At 50.1% G+C, this 18,182-nt stretch overlaps 1 protein-coding gene across 5 annotated transcripts in view; it reads left to right on the plus strand.

The window, feature by feature from the left end:
* Window positions 1-18,182, plus strand: part of SUFU (SUFU negative regulator of hedgehog signaling) — a 507,756-nt gene that overhangs the window by 371,398 nt on the left and 118,176 nt on the right. For all 5 annotated transcript variants that reach the window (XM_078643658.1, XM_078643659.1, XM_078643660.1 and 2 more), the window contains one exon: window positions 16,240-16,378. In XM_078643658.1, coding sequence (XP_078499784.1) covers window positions 16,240-16,378 — 139 coding nt within the window. The remainder of the gene's footprint in view (window positions 1-16,239; window positions 16,379-18,182) is intronic.

Genomic DNA, 18,182 nt, shown 5'->3' on the forward strand with positions numbered 1-18,182 from the left:
AGTGGAATGCCGGGCTCTAAAGCCATGTTGAGTGGAATCGAGTAAGTTGTTATGATCTAGATATGATGTTAGTTCGACATTCATGGCTTTCTCCAGAACCTTGGACGGCAGAGGAACACACGAGATGGGGCGATAGTTTTTGGCCTCTAGGTGATCAAGCGAGGGCTTCTTCAATATAGGTCCTATACAAGCCCTTTTCCAGTCAGATGGGAAAATTCCGGTACTAGTAACGTAATTTAATAGCAGCATCAGGGAGAGAGCAATCTCCTCTGCAGCCAGATGTAAAATAAATGGGAGGCAAGGGTCAAGAGGAGACCCGGATTTTGTTTGAAGCAAAAGCTCATGGACCTTTTCTTTCTCCAACACAGAAAATTGGGTGAAGCTTCCTTGTGGTGAATTCTCTGATACATCCCCCTGATGAATAATGCCACTTGCTACAGCTGTGTTTGCAAAATCATTGTATACGTTCTGAACTTTGCTTTGAAAGAACACAGCCAGATCATTTACAAAGTTCTGATCTGGAGCAAACACAGCGTCTCTCGGGCAACTAGACAGGGCATTGACAGTTTTAAATAGCTCCTTTGAGGAATTAGAGTCCTCCTGGATTCTTTGAGTAAAATAGGCTGTTTTGGCCTGTATTATGGCAGTCTTATACTCCTCAAGGGCTAAGCAATAATCCTTCCTGACGGCTGAGCTATAATCAGCCCTTCAGATACGCTCTTTATGCCTGCATTTCATTTTTTTTTTTTTCAGAACAAATTGTTATTATTTTTTATGTTGTTGAAGGATTACAAGCCGGGAGCCAGAGGAGTAGTGTGCAGATATGTAACCATCACATACAAGCAGTTCAATCAACATTTTGATATAAATGACCATCCCCGAACTCCCTTCCCCCCAACTCCCTCCCCTTGTCCCCCCGCCCGGAACCCACCCCCGTCCCCGCACAGTGTCTACGTGGTCCAGAAGCAAAAGCATAGCAAAAACACAGTCAGTGTGTGTACCGTGTCACCCAGGGTCAACAAGCAAATGTCCTGCATCAGCATCCCGTTGTGCTGGAGGTTCCAGCCACAGTCCTCTATAGTCCGCCCATCTTTTCCATATTTTAAAGTGTTTTTGGGGGCAACCCCTGGCCTTGAAAACCGGGCGCTCCAGCCCCATACAAAAATCCAAACCCCTCTTCCACACCCCTACCAAGGGAACCCTGGGGTCCTTCCAGGCCCGAGCTATAGCTCTTTTGGCCGCCGTGAGGCCCAGGAGCAGCAGATGACGTTTATAGATATTGCCTCCCACCTGTTCCATAACATGAAGGAGGCCCAGCTTCGGCGAGCGGGGGAGGTCCCAGCCCAACACTTCAGACATGCAATCCCATACACCGGTCCAGAACCTCCTCAATTCGTCACACGCCCACATCGTATGTAGGAAGGTGCCCACCGCACGACCACACCGCAGGCAATCAGGGGAGGCAATCAGATCAGCTCTCCACAATCGGTCCCTAGTATAGTAGGCTCTATGTAAGTACTTGAATTGAATAAAGCGCAGGCGCACTGCAACAGCCGCCCCCCTCGGGGCCTCCAGGGCTTCTCTCCAGTCCTCCTCCTCCAAGTCACCTATGTCTCCCTCCCATACGGATCGTAACCTGTCTAGGGGAGAGGAACAGTGTGTAACTAGTGTCTGATATATATTAGATATTTTCTTATTTTCCAATTCCCCCATAAACACCTTAGCTTCCAGGGGGCTAAATTCAGGCAAGGAGTCCAGGCCGACCAAGGCGGGGGACAAGGCATGTCGGAACTGTAGGTATTTAAAGAACTGAGTTCGGGGCATATCATATTCCTCTCTCAATGCTTGGAACGATTTAAGGGTCGTACCTTTCATGACGTGGCCCAACGCCGATATTCCAATCGCGTCCCAGCCGCGGAATCCCTGTAAGGACGCCAGTGCCGGAAACCGCCCATTTTGCCACAACGGGGTTTCCCTCGTCAATTTGTTCCACCACCCCATACGGCGTAGAGCTCCACGCCATATCCGGAAAACCATCTGGGTAACCACTGGGAGCCTCTTTCTTATGGCCGCCGAGTACAAAATGGTGTGCAGCGTGTCTGGGTCCATCATGTATCTCTCAAGGGCATGGGCCAGGTCGCCCCGGTCCCCATACCACCATTCGTTTAGTACTAAGAGATGAGACGCTTGATAGTAGGACAAAATGTCCGATGTGGCCAAGCCCCCACAATAAGTGGAGAGGAAGCAAGTGCGGAGTGCCACTCTCGCCACCCCTCCAGCCCAAAGAAACTGGCTCAACGCCGAGTTCACCTGTCTGAACCACTGTGGTGGAATAGGATAGGGATGATTTTGCAGTTGATAGAGGAGACGCGGGAGAGCCACCATCTTGAATACGGCCGAACGACCATATATATTCAGGGGCATTCTGGACCACGTTTTCATGTCTGAAAATACTCGGTCCCAGACAGGCAGCACATTGCGTGCCCAAGAGACCCCAGGGACATCTGTCAGGAAGACGCCCAGGTACTTAATGCCTCCAGCCGCCTCTTGCAGTGCTGGCGCCCATGATCCTAGGCCCCCACGCTCTCCCAGCACCCACAGCGTAGATTTCCGTAAGTTTAAGTGCAGGCCAGACACCTCACCGAATATCCGCGTCATTTCGACGACCCTGGGCCCTGATCTATTTAGTTCTGTGAGGAAGAAAAGGACGTCATCGGCGTAAAGCGCGATTCTATCGGATGGTCCCGCTTCCCATTCAACGCCTCGCATCTGCGCGTCCATTTGCACCCATGCTGCCAGCGGCTCCATGGCCAGGGCGAATAAATAAAGTGAAAGGGGGCAGCCCTGCCGGGTGCCCTGACCTAGTGGGAAGGGGCTGGACACCGCTCCTGCCACTCTCACAGATGCCGTCAGATCCGTGTACAGCAGCTGCAGGTACGAAAGGAAATGGGGTCCAAGGTTCAGGCGAGACAGGAGCGCACGGAGATAGACCCAACTCAACGAGTCGAATGCTCTATCAATGTCGGCCAGGAGGAGTGCCTCCGGAATCTCGGCAGCCCGAGCCGCCTCTACCACCACCTGCGCGCGTCTGATATTGTGTCTCGTCGCCCTGTGGGGCATAAACCCGGCCTGGTCTGGGTGGACCAAGTCAGTAATGTATGGGAGGAGACGATTGGCCAGAGCTTTTGCCAGTAATTTCGCTTCCACATTTAGGAGCGATATCGGCCTATATGATTCATGCCGTTCAGGAGGGCTCCCAGGTTTACAAAAGACCACGATTTCAGCGTGTCGCCAGTCCGCCGGAAGGCGACCGCACTCTCTGGCCGCCTCCAGTGCCCGTCTGTAGTGCATCCCTAACTGGAGGTGAAATGTCTTTATGAATTCACACGGGAATCCATTGGGCCCGGGGGCCTTACCAGTGTTTAGTTCTCCAAATGCCGCGTCCAGCTCCTCAGCCGACAGCGGGAGCTCAAGCCGAGCACGCTCTTCATCTGAAAGCGCCTGTGGCGGGAGGTCCGCAAGGAATTTGTCAACATCTTCCGCTGGAATAGACTCCCGAGGGGCATATTGGGCCGCATAGTATTGCGCAAAGCTGGCAGCCAGATCTGCCGGGGCCGTCACAGGATCCCCCACTTCGTCACGAAGTCAAGGTACCCTGACAAAGCCTATAAAGCATTGTGCTGGACTTATCTCCCCACTGATATATTCTACTTTGTGTAGCCAACCACATCTGACGAGCCTCATCTAGCAGCAGAGAGGTATACGACTGTTGCATCAACAGCAGCTGCCCCACTATATCTGCATCACCCCCTGTACTGCACTCCTCCTCAAGGTCCCGGACCCGATTCGCTGCCTCCTCTATATCCCCCCTATGGGTCCTACGGGCTGTTGCACACCAGGCAATATCCACACCGCGGAGCACGGGTTTTAGAGCTTCCCATAGGGTCATGTCATCAGTGTCGGGCCTATCATTGTCGTCCCAATACTGAGCTATGGCCTCCCTCATATGCGACCGATAACTGTCTTGTTGCAGATGCCACGTGGAGAGGCGCCACCTAAATGGCTGCCGCCTCCTATCTAGATGCAAGTCCAACGTTATTGGGGAGTGATCCGACAGGCCGCGTGGGAGCATGGACGTGGAGTCCACCCTCCCTATCCAGGTTTGGGGAATAAACAGGTAGTCAATTCTGGAAAAGGACCTATGTACCGCAGAGACATAGGTGTATTCGCGGCTATGAGTATGTTGGGTTCGTGGGAGAGGTGTGGCGCCGCGGCCAGGGCGACTGACGCTGGAATCTGGGGATCAGGGTTCGATCCCCGGCTCCGGCGGCAGGTTAGCCCAGCACCATGCGACTCTGGGCAATAGCTTGCTTAATCTTCCCGACGGCCCCCAGCGCCTAGAGACCCTAACGGGTGATTGTGCGCTATACAAATGTGGATTATTATTATTATTTATCGCCATGCATCTATCCATCCCATCCCCTGCACCATGCTGCTCAATTTAGTGGGAGTATCCGCTGTTAGACCCCCTCCGGGTCTATAACGATCCATACGCCCATTCATTACATCATTCCAGTCACCGCCCACTATCGCCATCACATTCGGGATTTCAGCCCACACATCAAACCGCTTTTCTACGAGGGCCTCTTGCAGCGGGGGCGGGGCATACACACTACCAAAGACCATGGGTTCATCACCCACCATTCCCTTAAGAAAAACAAATCTGCCATGGGTATCGACCCATTGTGTCTCATGTATATAGGGCAATCTGCGGTGTATCAGGACTGCGACCCCCCGTGACCCCCTTACAAAGCCAGCATGAAATACCTGCTGGTAACCATATCGTTGCAGGCTAAGGGTTTTGGTTCCTAGAAGGTGCGTCTCCTGTAAGAGTAGCACATCCGCCTTTTCCCTCTTCCCTAGCCGCAAAACTGCACCTCTCTTTATTTTATCAAGCATCCCCCGCACATTCCAGCTCACAACACGCAGTGCCGCCCGTGGAAGGCCTGTCTCGTGGGCGTCAACCGCCATCGATGGGCAGGTAGTTCAGGGCCCTAGGTGTCTGGGGCCCACACACACACATAGAATCCCAACCGACTCGAATGGACACTGCGCCGATACAAACTGCCCCAACCCCCCTCCAACCCCCTCCCCCCCTCCTTCCGCCCCAACAGTCCCCCTACCCGTCCCCCGCCCCAAACCATGCCCACAACTCCCCCACCACCCCCCTCCCCATACCTCAGCAACATTGAAGTATCTGTCACGGTATAGATTATCTCCAACCCCCAACAGGAGGCTAAAGACCCACTATTCCAATGGATCCTCACCAACTACCCACCCAATCTCAACTTACCCCTTACCCAACTAACTTCACTAACCTCGGGGGTTATGTCCGCCCTCCCTCAGGCATCCCCCGACCCACGTCCCACCTCTATGCATTTACTGTTAAGCAACAGTTCTGGTGGTGAGTCTCAAGAAGTATTTTCGCCCCCGGTACAGTCATGGTCCGTCAGCAGCCATCTGGGGCCTTGCACCAGAGAGTCGCAGAGTAGTACGGGGCCGCAGGGCTCCAGAGTTTGAGTGTCAGCAGCATTGGTGTCCCCTGTCGCCACATCGCGGGGAGGTGGGCGCTTCTGAGAACGCGATCTCCAGTTGCACCTGCTTCGCGACCTCCGGGGAGTCCTCGGGGGTCCCGCCATGGAGGACGAGTCGGAATCGCGGCCTGGAGGGGTATGTACTCTGAGCAAAGACCTCCTCCGGAGAGTTAAAGAACTGAGTCCGGGACTGGAATACCACCCGTAGGCGGGCCGGTTAGAGCAGGGCGTATTGGATTTTAAGGTCTCGTAAGCGCGCCTTGGCTGCAGTAAAGGATTGTCGTTGTTGCTGCACCAGCTTAGTATAGTCCGGGAATATCAGAATTTTGTGGTTCTCATACATTAGGGGCTCCTTTGCGCGAGCTTGTCTCAGGATAGTGTCTCGGTCATGGTAATTGAGTAGCTTGGCTATCACTGGTCGAGGGCGAGCACCCACCGGCGGCTTTGGGAGAAGTGCTCGGTGCGCTCGCTCAACTACAAAGCAGCGCGAGAGGGACTCCGGGGGTAGCCACCCCTCCAGCCACTGGGTCAGGAATGCCTCCATGTTGCCCTTCTCACTGTCCTCCGGAAATCCCACAAACCGCAGGTTGTTTCTCCGTGCCCGCCCTTCCGCATCTTCAGCCCGGAGCGCACGGCCCTTCTGAATCCCTTCCATGGTGGCCATTTTCTTCTTGAGAATCGCCACATCATCCTCCACCCCCGTGATTCTGGTTTCCGTTTCAGTGATACGGGCAACAGCATTACGCAAATCCTGTCGGAGCAAGGTGACATCAGCCCCTACGGCCCCAATTTTTGCATCCAGCATGTCTCTAGATTGCGTTATAGCTGCCATAAGGGCCGCATTATCCGGCCCCGGTCCCTGTTGACCGCCGGAGGCCCCCGCTCCACCGTTCGGCCCTGTGAATTTGTCAATTGGGCCCTGTTTTGTAGTGCCACCACTGTTGCCGCCCCTCGTCATGATGAGCCACGGGCGCGAGTATAGGGTCCAATCCGGCAGTGGGGGCACCGGGCAGTCGCTCTCTCCACCCCGGGTGGGGACCTCCGATAGGGTCTCTCCCGCTCCCTCGAATTCCGTGGGGGGTCGCGTCCTAGCTTCCCAGGAGGCCAGTGTGGCTATTTACAGTGTTTCACCATCTCACTCCACCACGGCGACACCTCCATCTATTGGCGCCATTTGCAATATTATGTCCCCCAGCGCCGGAAACACACCCGGCCTCCGTCCGAGATCTGATGGCCGTTCTAAAGAGTTGTGCGCCCCCTGTTAATGGCTTTCACCGCAAAGTCGTGGCGGCACACACGCCCGGCCAGCCCCAGGGCCAGCGGGAGATGGTCCGACCTTCCCCCTGCTGTTCCAAATGTCGTCGCCCAGACTACGGTCTGGGCCCAGATGTCAGTTCCCAAACACGGGGGGGTTAAGCCCCGCGGCCCGACCCAGCCGCCGAGTGAGGGGCACCCGTATGTGTAGTGCAGCGGCCCACAACCCGGATAGGGCATATGCCAAGCCGCCACCCTCAGCAGCAGCACACCTTCTCCCGGGGCCCAGGCCTCCGCTGGGGGGGGGGGGAGAAGACAGGAGCTACCCAGTACTCCCGGGCTACCGGGCTTCTGCGGTCCGACTCGACCGCCGAATGGAATTGGCCCGTTTCTGAGGGAGTTTCCCCTACCCCCTCAAAGCCGCTCGCCTCTCAATGGCAGCTTACCCCGCATCCGCTAGTGCCCCAACTCCAGGGCGGCGCTGGGACCCCGCCGCAGCCTCTTGCTGTGTGCCGTTAGCCCGCCGGGGCCTGCGGCTCCGGATCTTCTGTGGCTGAAAATGTAAGTGGGCACACCTCTCTCCGCCGACCCCAGCGCCGCCGCACTTCCGGCCGCACCTCACCAAACTCGAGGCCCCGGCTTCCGCGTGCGGCGCAGGCCTCACCGTCGCAGGACCGCTAGAATTTGCGCTCCAAGGTCACCCAAATCACCACCTCCACCGACAGTCAGTCACCCAGCCTGGACGTCTGTGGGTCGGGGCAATGCAGGATAGTTACAAGGATATTTCGCCGGCGGGTCGGAGCTCGCTTAGACTGCGTCCGCCATGCTTGCCGCCTTTGCCACGCCCTCCTGCATTTCATTTTAATCAGCTTTATATCAGACGTGTGCCAAGGGGATGATACCTGCCTCACTCTAGGATGTTTGCTTTTTTCTGGTGCCAAAGTATTAGCTATCTGATTGAGCCACTTGTCGAAATTGGTAGCTGCCTCCTTAGTGGCGGTCAATATTGGGGGCTCTTCTTGTAGTGTTCTGATCAGATCGTTTTGTTGAACCGATTTCCATGCCCGGAAATTAGTTACCCCAGGTCTGCTTCTACGACCCAACTTAGTTGGTGGAATTTTAACCTCAAAATTAACAAAAAAATTATCAGACCAGGGTAATGGCAACACAGTCTTTACTACAATATTCTCATTGTTGGTAAAGATAGCTACAAGGGTATGACCAGCTTGATGGGTGGGCTTTAAGACGATCTGTTTCAGACCAAAACTAGCTAAGGTATCTATCAAAAATGTCATATCATAATTGTTCTTAGCCTCTAAATAATAATTAAGATCACCTAATATTGTCACAGAGGTGGAGTCCAGGCAGGATTTCACATGCGTCTGTAGGGAATTGGTAAAATATGTACGTGAGCCTGAAGGTCTATAAATAAGTAGCCCCTGAAAGAGTTCAACGTTGTTTTTTTAACACTAAATGAGATCGCCTCAGCCTCCAAAGTGGGCTCAGGTGAAATCCTCACCACGTAGCAGGCTCTGTAGATCAACACTATCCCCCCCCCCCCCTTTGACCCACCCTGTCGCAGTTTGCTACCAGATAGCCCGCTGGGACCGCCGTGTTCCAAATCTGGCTTGCTAGCTTCTGTGGCCCAGGTTTCCGTCAGGAAAACCAGGTCCGGGACTCGAGTTTGAATCAGACACTCTAGGTCATGTTTGTGTTTGACCATCGATCTAGTATTAAGTAGGATGCAGCTTAATATATTAGAATTATTATACCAGAGTGGTACTTGCAATAATGCTGAAACATATTCAGTGATATGTTATGGGTTATATCCAGAGCCTTACAGCTTCATGATGGCAACTGTATAATTATTCTTTCTGCTTTAAATAGCCCTGGGACTGATTGCATAATAACCAGACTGAATCAAACTGTTTTGATAGTACCAATTTTTAAACAGATGTTGCTTATAGTAACACCCAGACTTACTGAAAGCTGTGTGTTGACCAACACCCAGTCTAGACTAAAGTTCTGCTCTTGATAATAATGCCAAGTCACAGTCTTGTTCTTGATAATACACCACCTCAATCAAACTTTGTTCCTTATATTACTCATATTCAGTAACACTGTTATCTTGAAATCAAGCAAAGCCTTGTCCATAATAATACTTGGAGCATCTCAAAACGTTGTTGCGGATAAAACCGTGAACCACTCAAAGGCTTCCTCTTTATAATACTGAGATACACACAAAGCCTCCTTTTTGACAATATTCAAATCTTTTCAAAGCTTTGTTACTGATAATACTCCAAGCCACTCAATGACGTCCTCTTAGAAATACCAAGAGACTGTCTTGGTCTTGGTCTTGATATTACCTAGAGCTTTTCAAAGTTTTATTCATGATAATACTTTGTGCCACGCAATTCCTTCCTCTTGGCAATAAAAGACACACAAACCTTGCTCTTAATAATCGCCAGACTCTCTCAGAGGTGTTACTTTAGTTTTGCAGCGTGAATCTTTCTGGATTCACTATGCTGTGCATATTCCGCAATCTGGTGGTTGGGTCCGGAATCGTAGTCTTTTTTTTTTTTTTGTCGTAGCCCAGGTGGGCGTCGACGTCCCACCATTTGGTGTACCTTCGGTGACGTCTGCGTGCTTCCGGCGGAAGCTACCACCCTTGGGCGCCATCTTCAGATTCTTTTTTCCGCCGTTGGGTCTGGATCGTCGCGTGAAGCTCCAGAAGTTTTGGAGGAGAAAAGGAGGAAATACAGCAACTCTTCAACGGTAAAGACCTGAGAAGATCGGGAGAAGAGGACCATCAGAGAAGAGATGACGAAGAAAGGAAAGAACTTCCAGATCTTCGACGTCCTTGGAGGAATGCGCACACAGGGGGCCCCCTGAGCGCAGGGATGTACAAGACACCCTTTAAATTCTGCAAAAACTGCCACCACAAGTTCGCGCAGAAGGACCAGCACCCGGTCTGCAACCTCTGCCTGCCAATCGACCACGAAAGCAGAGACTGCAACGCCTGCTCCGTCTTCAAGCCGAAGACACTCCGAGTTCGAGAGAGACAGAGGACAGCTCACCACACGATGCAGGGCAAGGGCCAGGCCCCGACGCTTTACGAACTGGCCCTCTCCACCAACGACTAGGACAACATCGCCGAAGGTCCAGATGACTTCACGGTCGCAGAGACCGATAAGAAAACGCCTGACAAGGTAGGAGAGTCTACGGCCCCGAAAACCCCCACAGGGTCTCGAAAGCCAGAGGCAGACTCTCGAAAGTCAGAGCCTCGAAAGGAGCACCGGCGCCGAAAACTTCGACGACCGAAGCTGCATCCTCCGAAAAAGAGCCCAGCGGATCCTTCGAGAAGGACTCCCGGAGGCCGAAGACCAGCGAAAAGCAAAGGTCATCGAAGCAAGCCCCCGAAAAAGGGCCGAAGAAAGTTTCGACGTCGACGCCGCCGCCGAAAAGAGCAGCCGAAATGCTCGACGACGAGCAGGCCGCAGAGATGCAGAGAAAGAAAAGAAGGCTCGAGGCCGAAATGGAGAGCATCCTTCAGAGAAAGAAGGACTTCGATGAAAAGATGAGAAGTTACAGGATCCCCTCGAAGGGGAGCAGCAGTCAAGCTACGGCTCAGGCTCATCGACGGCCCAAGACCAGGAATGGCAGGACATCGAGGCGGAAAACCCGGAAGAGGCTGTGGAAACATACCCCTCGAGGCCTTCGCCACCGGATGACATTGGGGCATACAATGAGGTGGTCAGGAAGGCGGCAGCAGCTTATGGAGTTACGGTGGAAGAGGAGAAGCCAAAAGCAGATTTCCTGCTGGAGACATTGCTCCCCATACAGACAAGAAGCCAGTTCTTGCCCATACTCAAGAGTATCACAGACCAGGGGAAGGAAGCCTTCAAGGACCCGGCTACATGCAGATCAGTAACGCCGAGGACGGAGAAGAAATACAAATTCTCCTCCCAGGACCCAGCTTACATCAAGGGTTCCGTCACAGCAGATTCAATAATCGCTGCAACGGCCAGGAAAAGGGCAAACGTCCCAACAACATCTGGACCTCCACCTGACAAGGAAAGCAGGAGGATGGATTTAACTGGCAGGAAAATTGAGAGGAACGCCGCAACGCACTGGCAGATGGCGAACTCCAACGCCCTCCTGAATAGACATCAATACCAGCATTGGGATGAGATGGGCCAATTGCTCAAGCACCTCCCGGAACAATACCGTGACAGGGCATCACACCTTGTGGAAGAGGGGAAAAGCATTGCTAACTCGTGCCTAAAGACAGCCTTGGATAGGGCAGAAACATCCAGCAGACTGATGGCTATAGGCATCACAGAGAGAAGGCAAGCCTGGCTCAGGATCTCAGGCTTCAAGGCTGATTGAGAACAATATCCTGAACACACCCTTCAACGGTGAAACACTGTTCGGAGCCCCAGTTGGTGAGAAGCTCACCCAACTGAAGAAGGACAACGAGACGGCAAGGTCCATGGGGGCCCTGCAATTCAGGGGGATGAGGAGGGGCACTCCTACACGGAGGCTAAACGGCAGAGGTGGAAGTCAGCAAGGTGATTCACACCAGAGTTTCCACCAGGGGCAACAGAGTGAAAACCAAGGTCACCAGGGCCAGCAGAGGCAAAGCTGGAACTATCAGAGCAGGGGCCAGTCCTTTCGATCAAGAGGAAATGGACGGGGCAAGAGAAGGAGAGGCGGTGAACAACCCCCCTTTAAGTGACTTCACACGGAAAAAGGTGCTCTCCCACTCGAACCCTCCGGGGGAGGAGCACGGGGTAACAAAGAGGAGAGGGCTACACAGACAAGACACAAAGGAACATGTGACGCCAGTAGGAGGAAGATTGAGATTTTTTTCTCCAGGAGTGGGTAAAAATAACAACAGACAAGTGGATACTCAACATTATGCAGTTCGGATACTGCATAGAGTTGGAAAAGAGAACACCAAACAGAAAGCCAAAGAAAAGAGAGCACTCGGGAAGAGAGCTGCGATTACTGCAAGAGGAAGCTCAAGAACTCTTCCTCAAAGCGGCCATCGAACGGGTCCCTTTCAAAGAACGGAACAAGGGAGTGTACTCAAACTACTTCCTGGTGCCAAAAGTGGATGAAAGTCTAAGACCCATCCTGGACCTACGGTTCCTAAACAAATACGTAAAAACTCAAAAATTCAAAATGACGTCCCTACAAGAGGTCATCCCACAGATAAAGGCCGGGAACTTCTTGTCCACCATAGACCTCAAAGATGCGTACCTGCACATCCCCATGAACAGGCAGCACAAGCACATGCTAAGATTCACAGTGAACAAGGATCACTACCAATTCACGACCCTCGCATTTGGCCTAAAGTCCGCACCAAGGGTGTTCACCAAATGCCTCGCGGCAGTGGCCGCACATCTAAGAAGAAAGGGGATACACGTGTACCCCTACCTCAACGACTGGCTAGTAAAGGCAAGCTCTTACAGGACATGCAAAGATCATGCAGAACAGGTGACAAGAACGCTAGCAAGCCTGGGTTTCTCCATACACTGGGGAAAATGCTCGATGGAACCAGAGCAAGTGAAAATCTTCCTGGGAGCTCAGATCGACACCGTCCAATGCAGGGTGTTACCCAGCGAAAAGAGAACACTCAGCCTACTGAGGGAGAAACGTCACTACCAGAAGGGGCGAGCTCTGACAGTGAGGACTGTGAGCAAGATCTTGGGGATGATGGCATCATGCATACACCTGGTCCCCAATGTACGCCTACAAATGAGACCACTCCAAGAGTGGCTGCAACAGCAATGGTCACAAGCTACAGGAAGTTGGGAGGATCTAGTGGTTGTAACACACAGGGTGCAGGAAGAAATAAGGTGGTGGACCAAGGAAAGAATAACAGTGGGGAAACCTCTAACACCACCGGACCCAACAGTGACCATCACCACAGACGCATCCCAGAAGGGATGGGGCGCACACATGAACAGGCTCAAAGTGAGGGGTCTGTGGAGCCCTACAGATGCAGTCAGACATATCAATTACCTGGAATTGAAAACAGTGATGCTAGCCCTCAAGGCTTTTCAGAAACACCTGTACAACCAGAAGGTGCTAATACAAACAGACAACACCACAACGATGTTTTACATAACCAAACAGGGGGGAACTCAATCATTCCCTCTGTCAAGCTTGGCACAGGAAATCTGGAAATGGGCTATACCACTAAAAATAGACCTGCTAGCCATACACCTGCCATGGAAGGACAATGTAGAAGGGGATTGGCTCAGCAGGCAGACTTCTGCGTCCCACGAGTGGGAACTCAATATTCAGGAAACAGAGAGACTATTCAGGAGATGGGGCACACCAACAATAGACCTGTTTGCAACACGCCGGAATGCAAAATGCCAATACTTTGCATCCAGGCAACCAGAGACACTATCACAGGGGAACGCCCTATGGATAAGCTGGTCAAAAACATTCTTCTTCTTTTCATTTCTTTCGTATTCCTCGCCCGATATGCTGGGATGTCTCCTACTTTTGATTAATACGATAAGATGTGTGTACCAGTTTATGGTACTTAGAATGTGTGTCCATGTGTGCTTGATGCACTGTCTACCACCACTGACTTAAATAACATGGTGGCAGTGGCGAAATGCAGCCAGATCCTCTTGGCCAGCCAAATTGTGGCACCTGGAACTCTGGTTTCATCATTGTCTTAAACATTCTCTTGCCATTTATGAAAAGTTGATTATTTTTTTTTGTCCTACTAGGGGTTTTCATTTTTGCCGGTTTAGCATTGCCACTCTGCATTTTGTTTTGCAGTGCCTACGTGATACATAATCACAGGAAAATGTTTGGTTCTAGACTTTTGGGATCCTTTAGCAGAAACAAACCGAGCCACATGACTAAGATTGTAGGCACTATGTCTTAACATGCTCCCTAAAGCAACTCTCTCTGGAGAGAAGCCTCCCCAATCTAGTTTGCCCCTCCCTCCCACACACAAGCTGCTGTTAGGGTGAGGATGATTATGAGTGGTGCATGGCTACAGTCATCAGCAAAATGGAACTAGAGTGGGCTACTTATAGCTTAGAAGACCCATCTCATAGAGATTGAGTGTTGGTATCTTCTATTGCCATAGTAAATATGTGGGCCTCGGGTTGACCTCCTAGTCTGGAAAGAAGTGCTGAACCCCAAACTCCCCCCTTAAAATTTCAGGAAGCCATTTCATCACTGCTAACCACATACAAGTTAAAAAGAGTAAATATTATTTGGATTCTGTTATCCATTTTGTCTCTTTGTAATACAATTCCAAAATGTGGCCACTTAATAATTGTCGCTGTTTTTCTTTTTAAGCGTGCAGTTGTTAAAAGGGTTTTTTTATTTTACCGTAGGTAAATATTTATGGCCCTAATCTGCTATTTTTCTTATAAAATATAAACATGTTTTGAGTCTGGAAAGGAGTATATTCCTCTCAGGGAATTAAGGTGCTCTTAACATGGGATGGGACAACTAAGAGTGCTCTTTACACGCAGTTGAGTTCCTGTGCCATATTGCTGTGTTTGTTAATTAGGGCCATTCACCTACTTCACATCCCCCACCACCCACAACTGTTCCTCAAACAAAGTAGACCAAAACAGAAGTGAAAGCCTGTTGCGATGACTTAGCTTTGCAAAACGTACAATAGCCAGATCTCCAAACACGAGTTCCAAGAATCCATGATGACATGGTCAGAAGGACAATATTAAAAAGTGAATGTAATTGGTATTGTGTGGCATTGTACCAGCATGTTTTTGGAAAAAATACATTGATTTGTGGACCTGCAGTTGCATTCACTTTAATTGAGCATGATAGAGATTTATGAAAGGGCTCCAAGAAATCAAAGTTGCTTTAGCTTTGTGTACATCATATTTATTTTAATGCAAGTGCATTTGTGTGCATTCTAACACCATTTGCCCCATTCTACTTTGACCAATTCACTCCCAGAATGAAAAGTTAAGTACCTTTTAAAACCAAGTTTTTCATCGGTGTGTTGTAGAACACCTATGGCATAGCCCCTCCTTTTCACCATATTCTGGACTTCCATATAACTGTAATTAGATTCAGATTATGATAAGATCCGTAAATTACATCCAGACAATGTAAGCATAGATTATCATGATGAAAAAAGTAATCTTCAGTAACTGATATGCTTTTCGGGATTGGCTGCAAGCACACAGTAAATCGTGTAAATCGTAACCCATTTCAAACCATTTGTTCTGCCTTTTGCTGACGTCCCTCTAGCTACTCTGGGGGTGTTGCTGCAACCTGGTTCTGGTGCCACTGGATTGAAGCCTGCCTGGTGCTCTTTGTCTGGCATGGCCATATTCCTAACAAATGGGTGCCACAGAACTCTTGTCGCTTGTTTGGAAAAATGCTTCACATGACTATTATAAATATACTCTCCTGATAACTGGTACTCCTCTCTTTAGCTTTGTGTAAAGATGCCATGTCCACTCATAAGGACTATAAAGAACATTTTATTCAAGATACCTTGTATACCTCAGCCTCTTTACTTCAGCTTCTCCTTTCTCCTTAGCCCCTCTCCTATTCAAATGTTAACATTCCCTCCATGGACCCTTACATTAGTGGTTCTAATATATGTCAACCTTTAACAGAGTTCTAAGTGATAGAAATTGTGAAGGAAGGATACCACACTTAGCCAGACAAGCCTATGTTTCTCAACAATCTGTGCAGCCTCACTATCAAAAACATATTCCGTATGCTGGTTTATATTCTTCACTAACTTTGTTGGGGTGGTTTGGGAAAATTATTGTGAAATGTAAGGCTTTGGCCTGTCCATTATACCCCCTCCACTGCCAGCTTTAAGCTACCCACAGTCTTCCTAAATCAGTTATCCACAGATGAAAGATAAGTCTCCCACTTCTCTTCAAATGGTGGGAATACATGATGATTGATTATGTCAAAGAGTTACCTTGTTTATTTGTTTTATTAATGATTGTTTTGTGAGTGTGATCTGTATGTATTTTTCGTGATTGAATAATGATTAACTGGAAAAAGCAGGCACGGATGTTACTTCATTTCATAATATTGCTTTAGTTCTAGAACAATTTGCCTCATGACTTTTTGTATAGTTACTTATTGACTTACCTTGGAGACAGTCATGTGGAGAGGAAGCAACTTACAGTTAATGGAAGTCCAGGCAGAAATACAAATTCGGTGATCATGTACTGTTATTAGCAGAGTTTGTAATTCGACATACGAAATTCATAGACTATGATGGTGAATTGTTAGGCAATTCTACTTAACGTCTTACATTTTATGTGCATTGGTCACTTGATCCCATCCTTTGCAGCCTTTTTGCTACAGTGTTTCTTTTTGTTAACCAGCAGTCCTCCTTTTTCTCCAGGGGCAGACTTTTACATGGACGGCACTTTACATATAAAAGTATTACCGGAGATACAGCAATCACATTTGTGTCTACAGGAGTAGAGGGTGCCTTTGCTACTGAAGAACACCCGTATGCAGCGCATGGACCATGGTTACAGGTGAACTGGCAACTTTTTATAATTTGTTTTAAACCTTGCCTTTGTGGAGTCTTAAACTTTGTTATGCTTGCTAGGAAGCTTTTCAGGTAGTTTGTGTTTAGCAATGGTAGCCAGGTTCCATAATGACCATGCCACTTTTGAAATATTCCTAATCAGATATTTCATTTGTTAAAATCACCTGTGATGCTTAGTGAAACATATGTATATTTGCCAATGTTTCAAAGTTTGGAAATTTCTCCAGAAAGGGAGTCTTTTAGTCTAATTTAATTATATTAAATATGTAGCACTGTCTAAGAGAGTTACTCCCAAGGGACAAAAAGAAGTGCACAAATCATTCATATTTTAAAGCTTCTTCTCTTTGTTGATTTTTTCTTTCTTTTGCTAAAGTTTGAGTATCCGCTTTTTAAACTATAAATTCACCTTTGTGAGCAGTCCGAAATATGTCAAAGTACGATCTGAAAGCTACCTAACAGTGCATTAGCAGTTTTAACAATCTTTCTGACACAAACTCAAAATGCTCATTCTATTTCTACCAACTCTGCATGGATGTTTTTCCCACGCTTTTTAAAATTATTAGTGAATTCTGTTTCTTCTGCACAATCGGCGTATTCTGATACCTTAAAGCTGGCCTATTTTCCCACACTTTTTTCTCTTTGCTTAATGCATAGCTCCTTTTTTAGGTCTCGCACATGGCGACGCAGTCGCCATCGAGACCTATTGTTGCCGTCTTGCCTGCCAAGTGATACAGCTAGGGGCACGTGCCGATTGGGGTCTGTGAACGCGCTCAAGACTGCCTCTCACCTCTCTCAATCGCGCTCGCGCACACACAGCCACACTCACGTATGCGCACACACATGCATGCACACACACACGCACGCACACACACGTAGGCACACACACACACACACGCACACAGGCACAAACACGCACACAGGCACAAACACGCACACAGGCACACACACAGGCACACACAGAGGCACACACAGAGGCACACACAGAGGCACACACAGAGGCACACACAGAGGCACACACAGAGGCACACACAGAGGCACACACAGAGGCACACACAGAGGCACACACAGAGGCACACACAGAGGCACACACAGAGGCACACACAGAGGCACACACAGAGGCACACACAGAGACACACACAGAGAGACACACAGAGAGACACACACACACACACACACACACACACACACACACACACACACACACACACACACACACACACGCCCCACACGCCCCACACGCCAGTCTACAGGCTCCGTCACGCGGGGCTTCCCTCACTCCTCCTACGTGCCTACAGCGTTTCTCAGCCTCCCCTGGGGCGGGACTTCTGCCTACTCGTCCAGTCACTTTGTGGGCGCGGGCTTCCCGCAGAAGTCCCGCCCCAGGGGAGGCTGAGAGGCATACGAGTTCTGAAGTCTCTCGTTTTCTTGTTTCTCCATTGGAGTCAGAGCTCACGGGGAGGAACGGACGCCCTCACACCGCGTGAGATCCTCCTGCCCCCACCCCTGACTGGATACTGCAGAGGCGTGTATGTTTATGAGTGAGTCACACCTCTCACGGCGCCCTCACACCGCGCGAGATCCCCAGGGCCCTTGCCATTCTGCCCCCACCCCCGCCTGGATACCGCAGAGCCCCTGCATTCCTCGCCTGGAGTGAAGGTCAATGTCCGGGCTGGAACCTTTTCCAAACAGTCCAGGCGACACCCAACTTCCTCGCACAGGGAACCAGGCCCCCAGCCCTGCGGCAACAGTTTGCCTCTCAATCCGTTCCCAGAGCATGTCGGCAGCTCATC

Source organism: Lissotriton helveticus, chromosome 5_1, assembly GCF_964261635.1.
Source record: "Lissotriton helveticus chromosome 5_1, aLisHel1.1, whole genome shotgun sequence".
Classification (NCBI taxonomy): domain Eukaryota; kingdom Metazoa; phylum Chordata; class Amphibia; order Caudata; family Salamandridae; genus Lissotriton; species Lissotriton helveticus.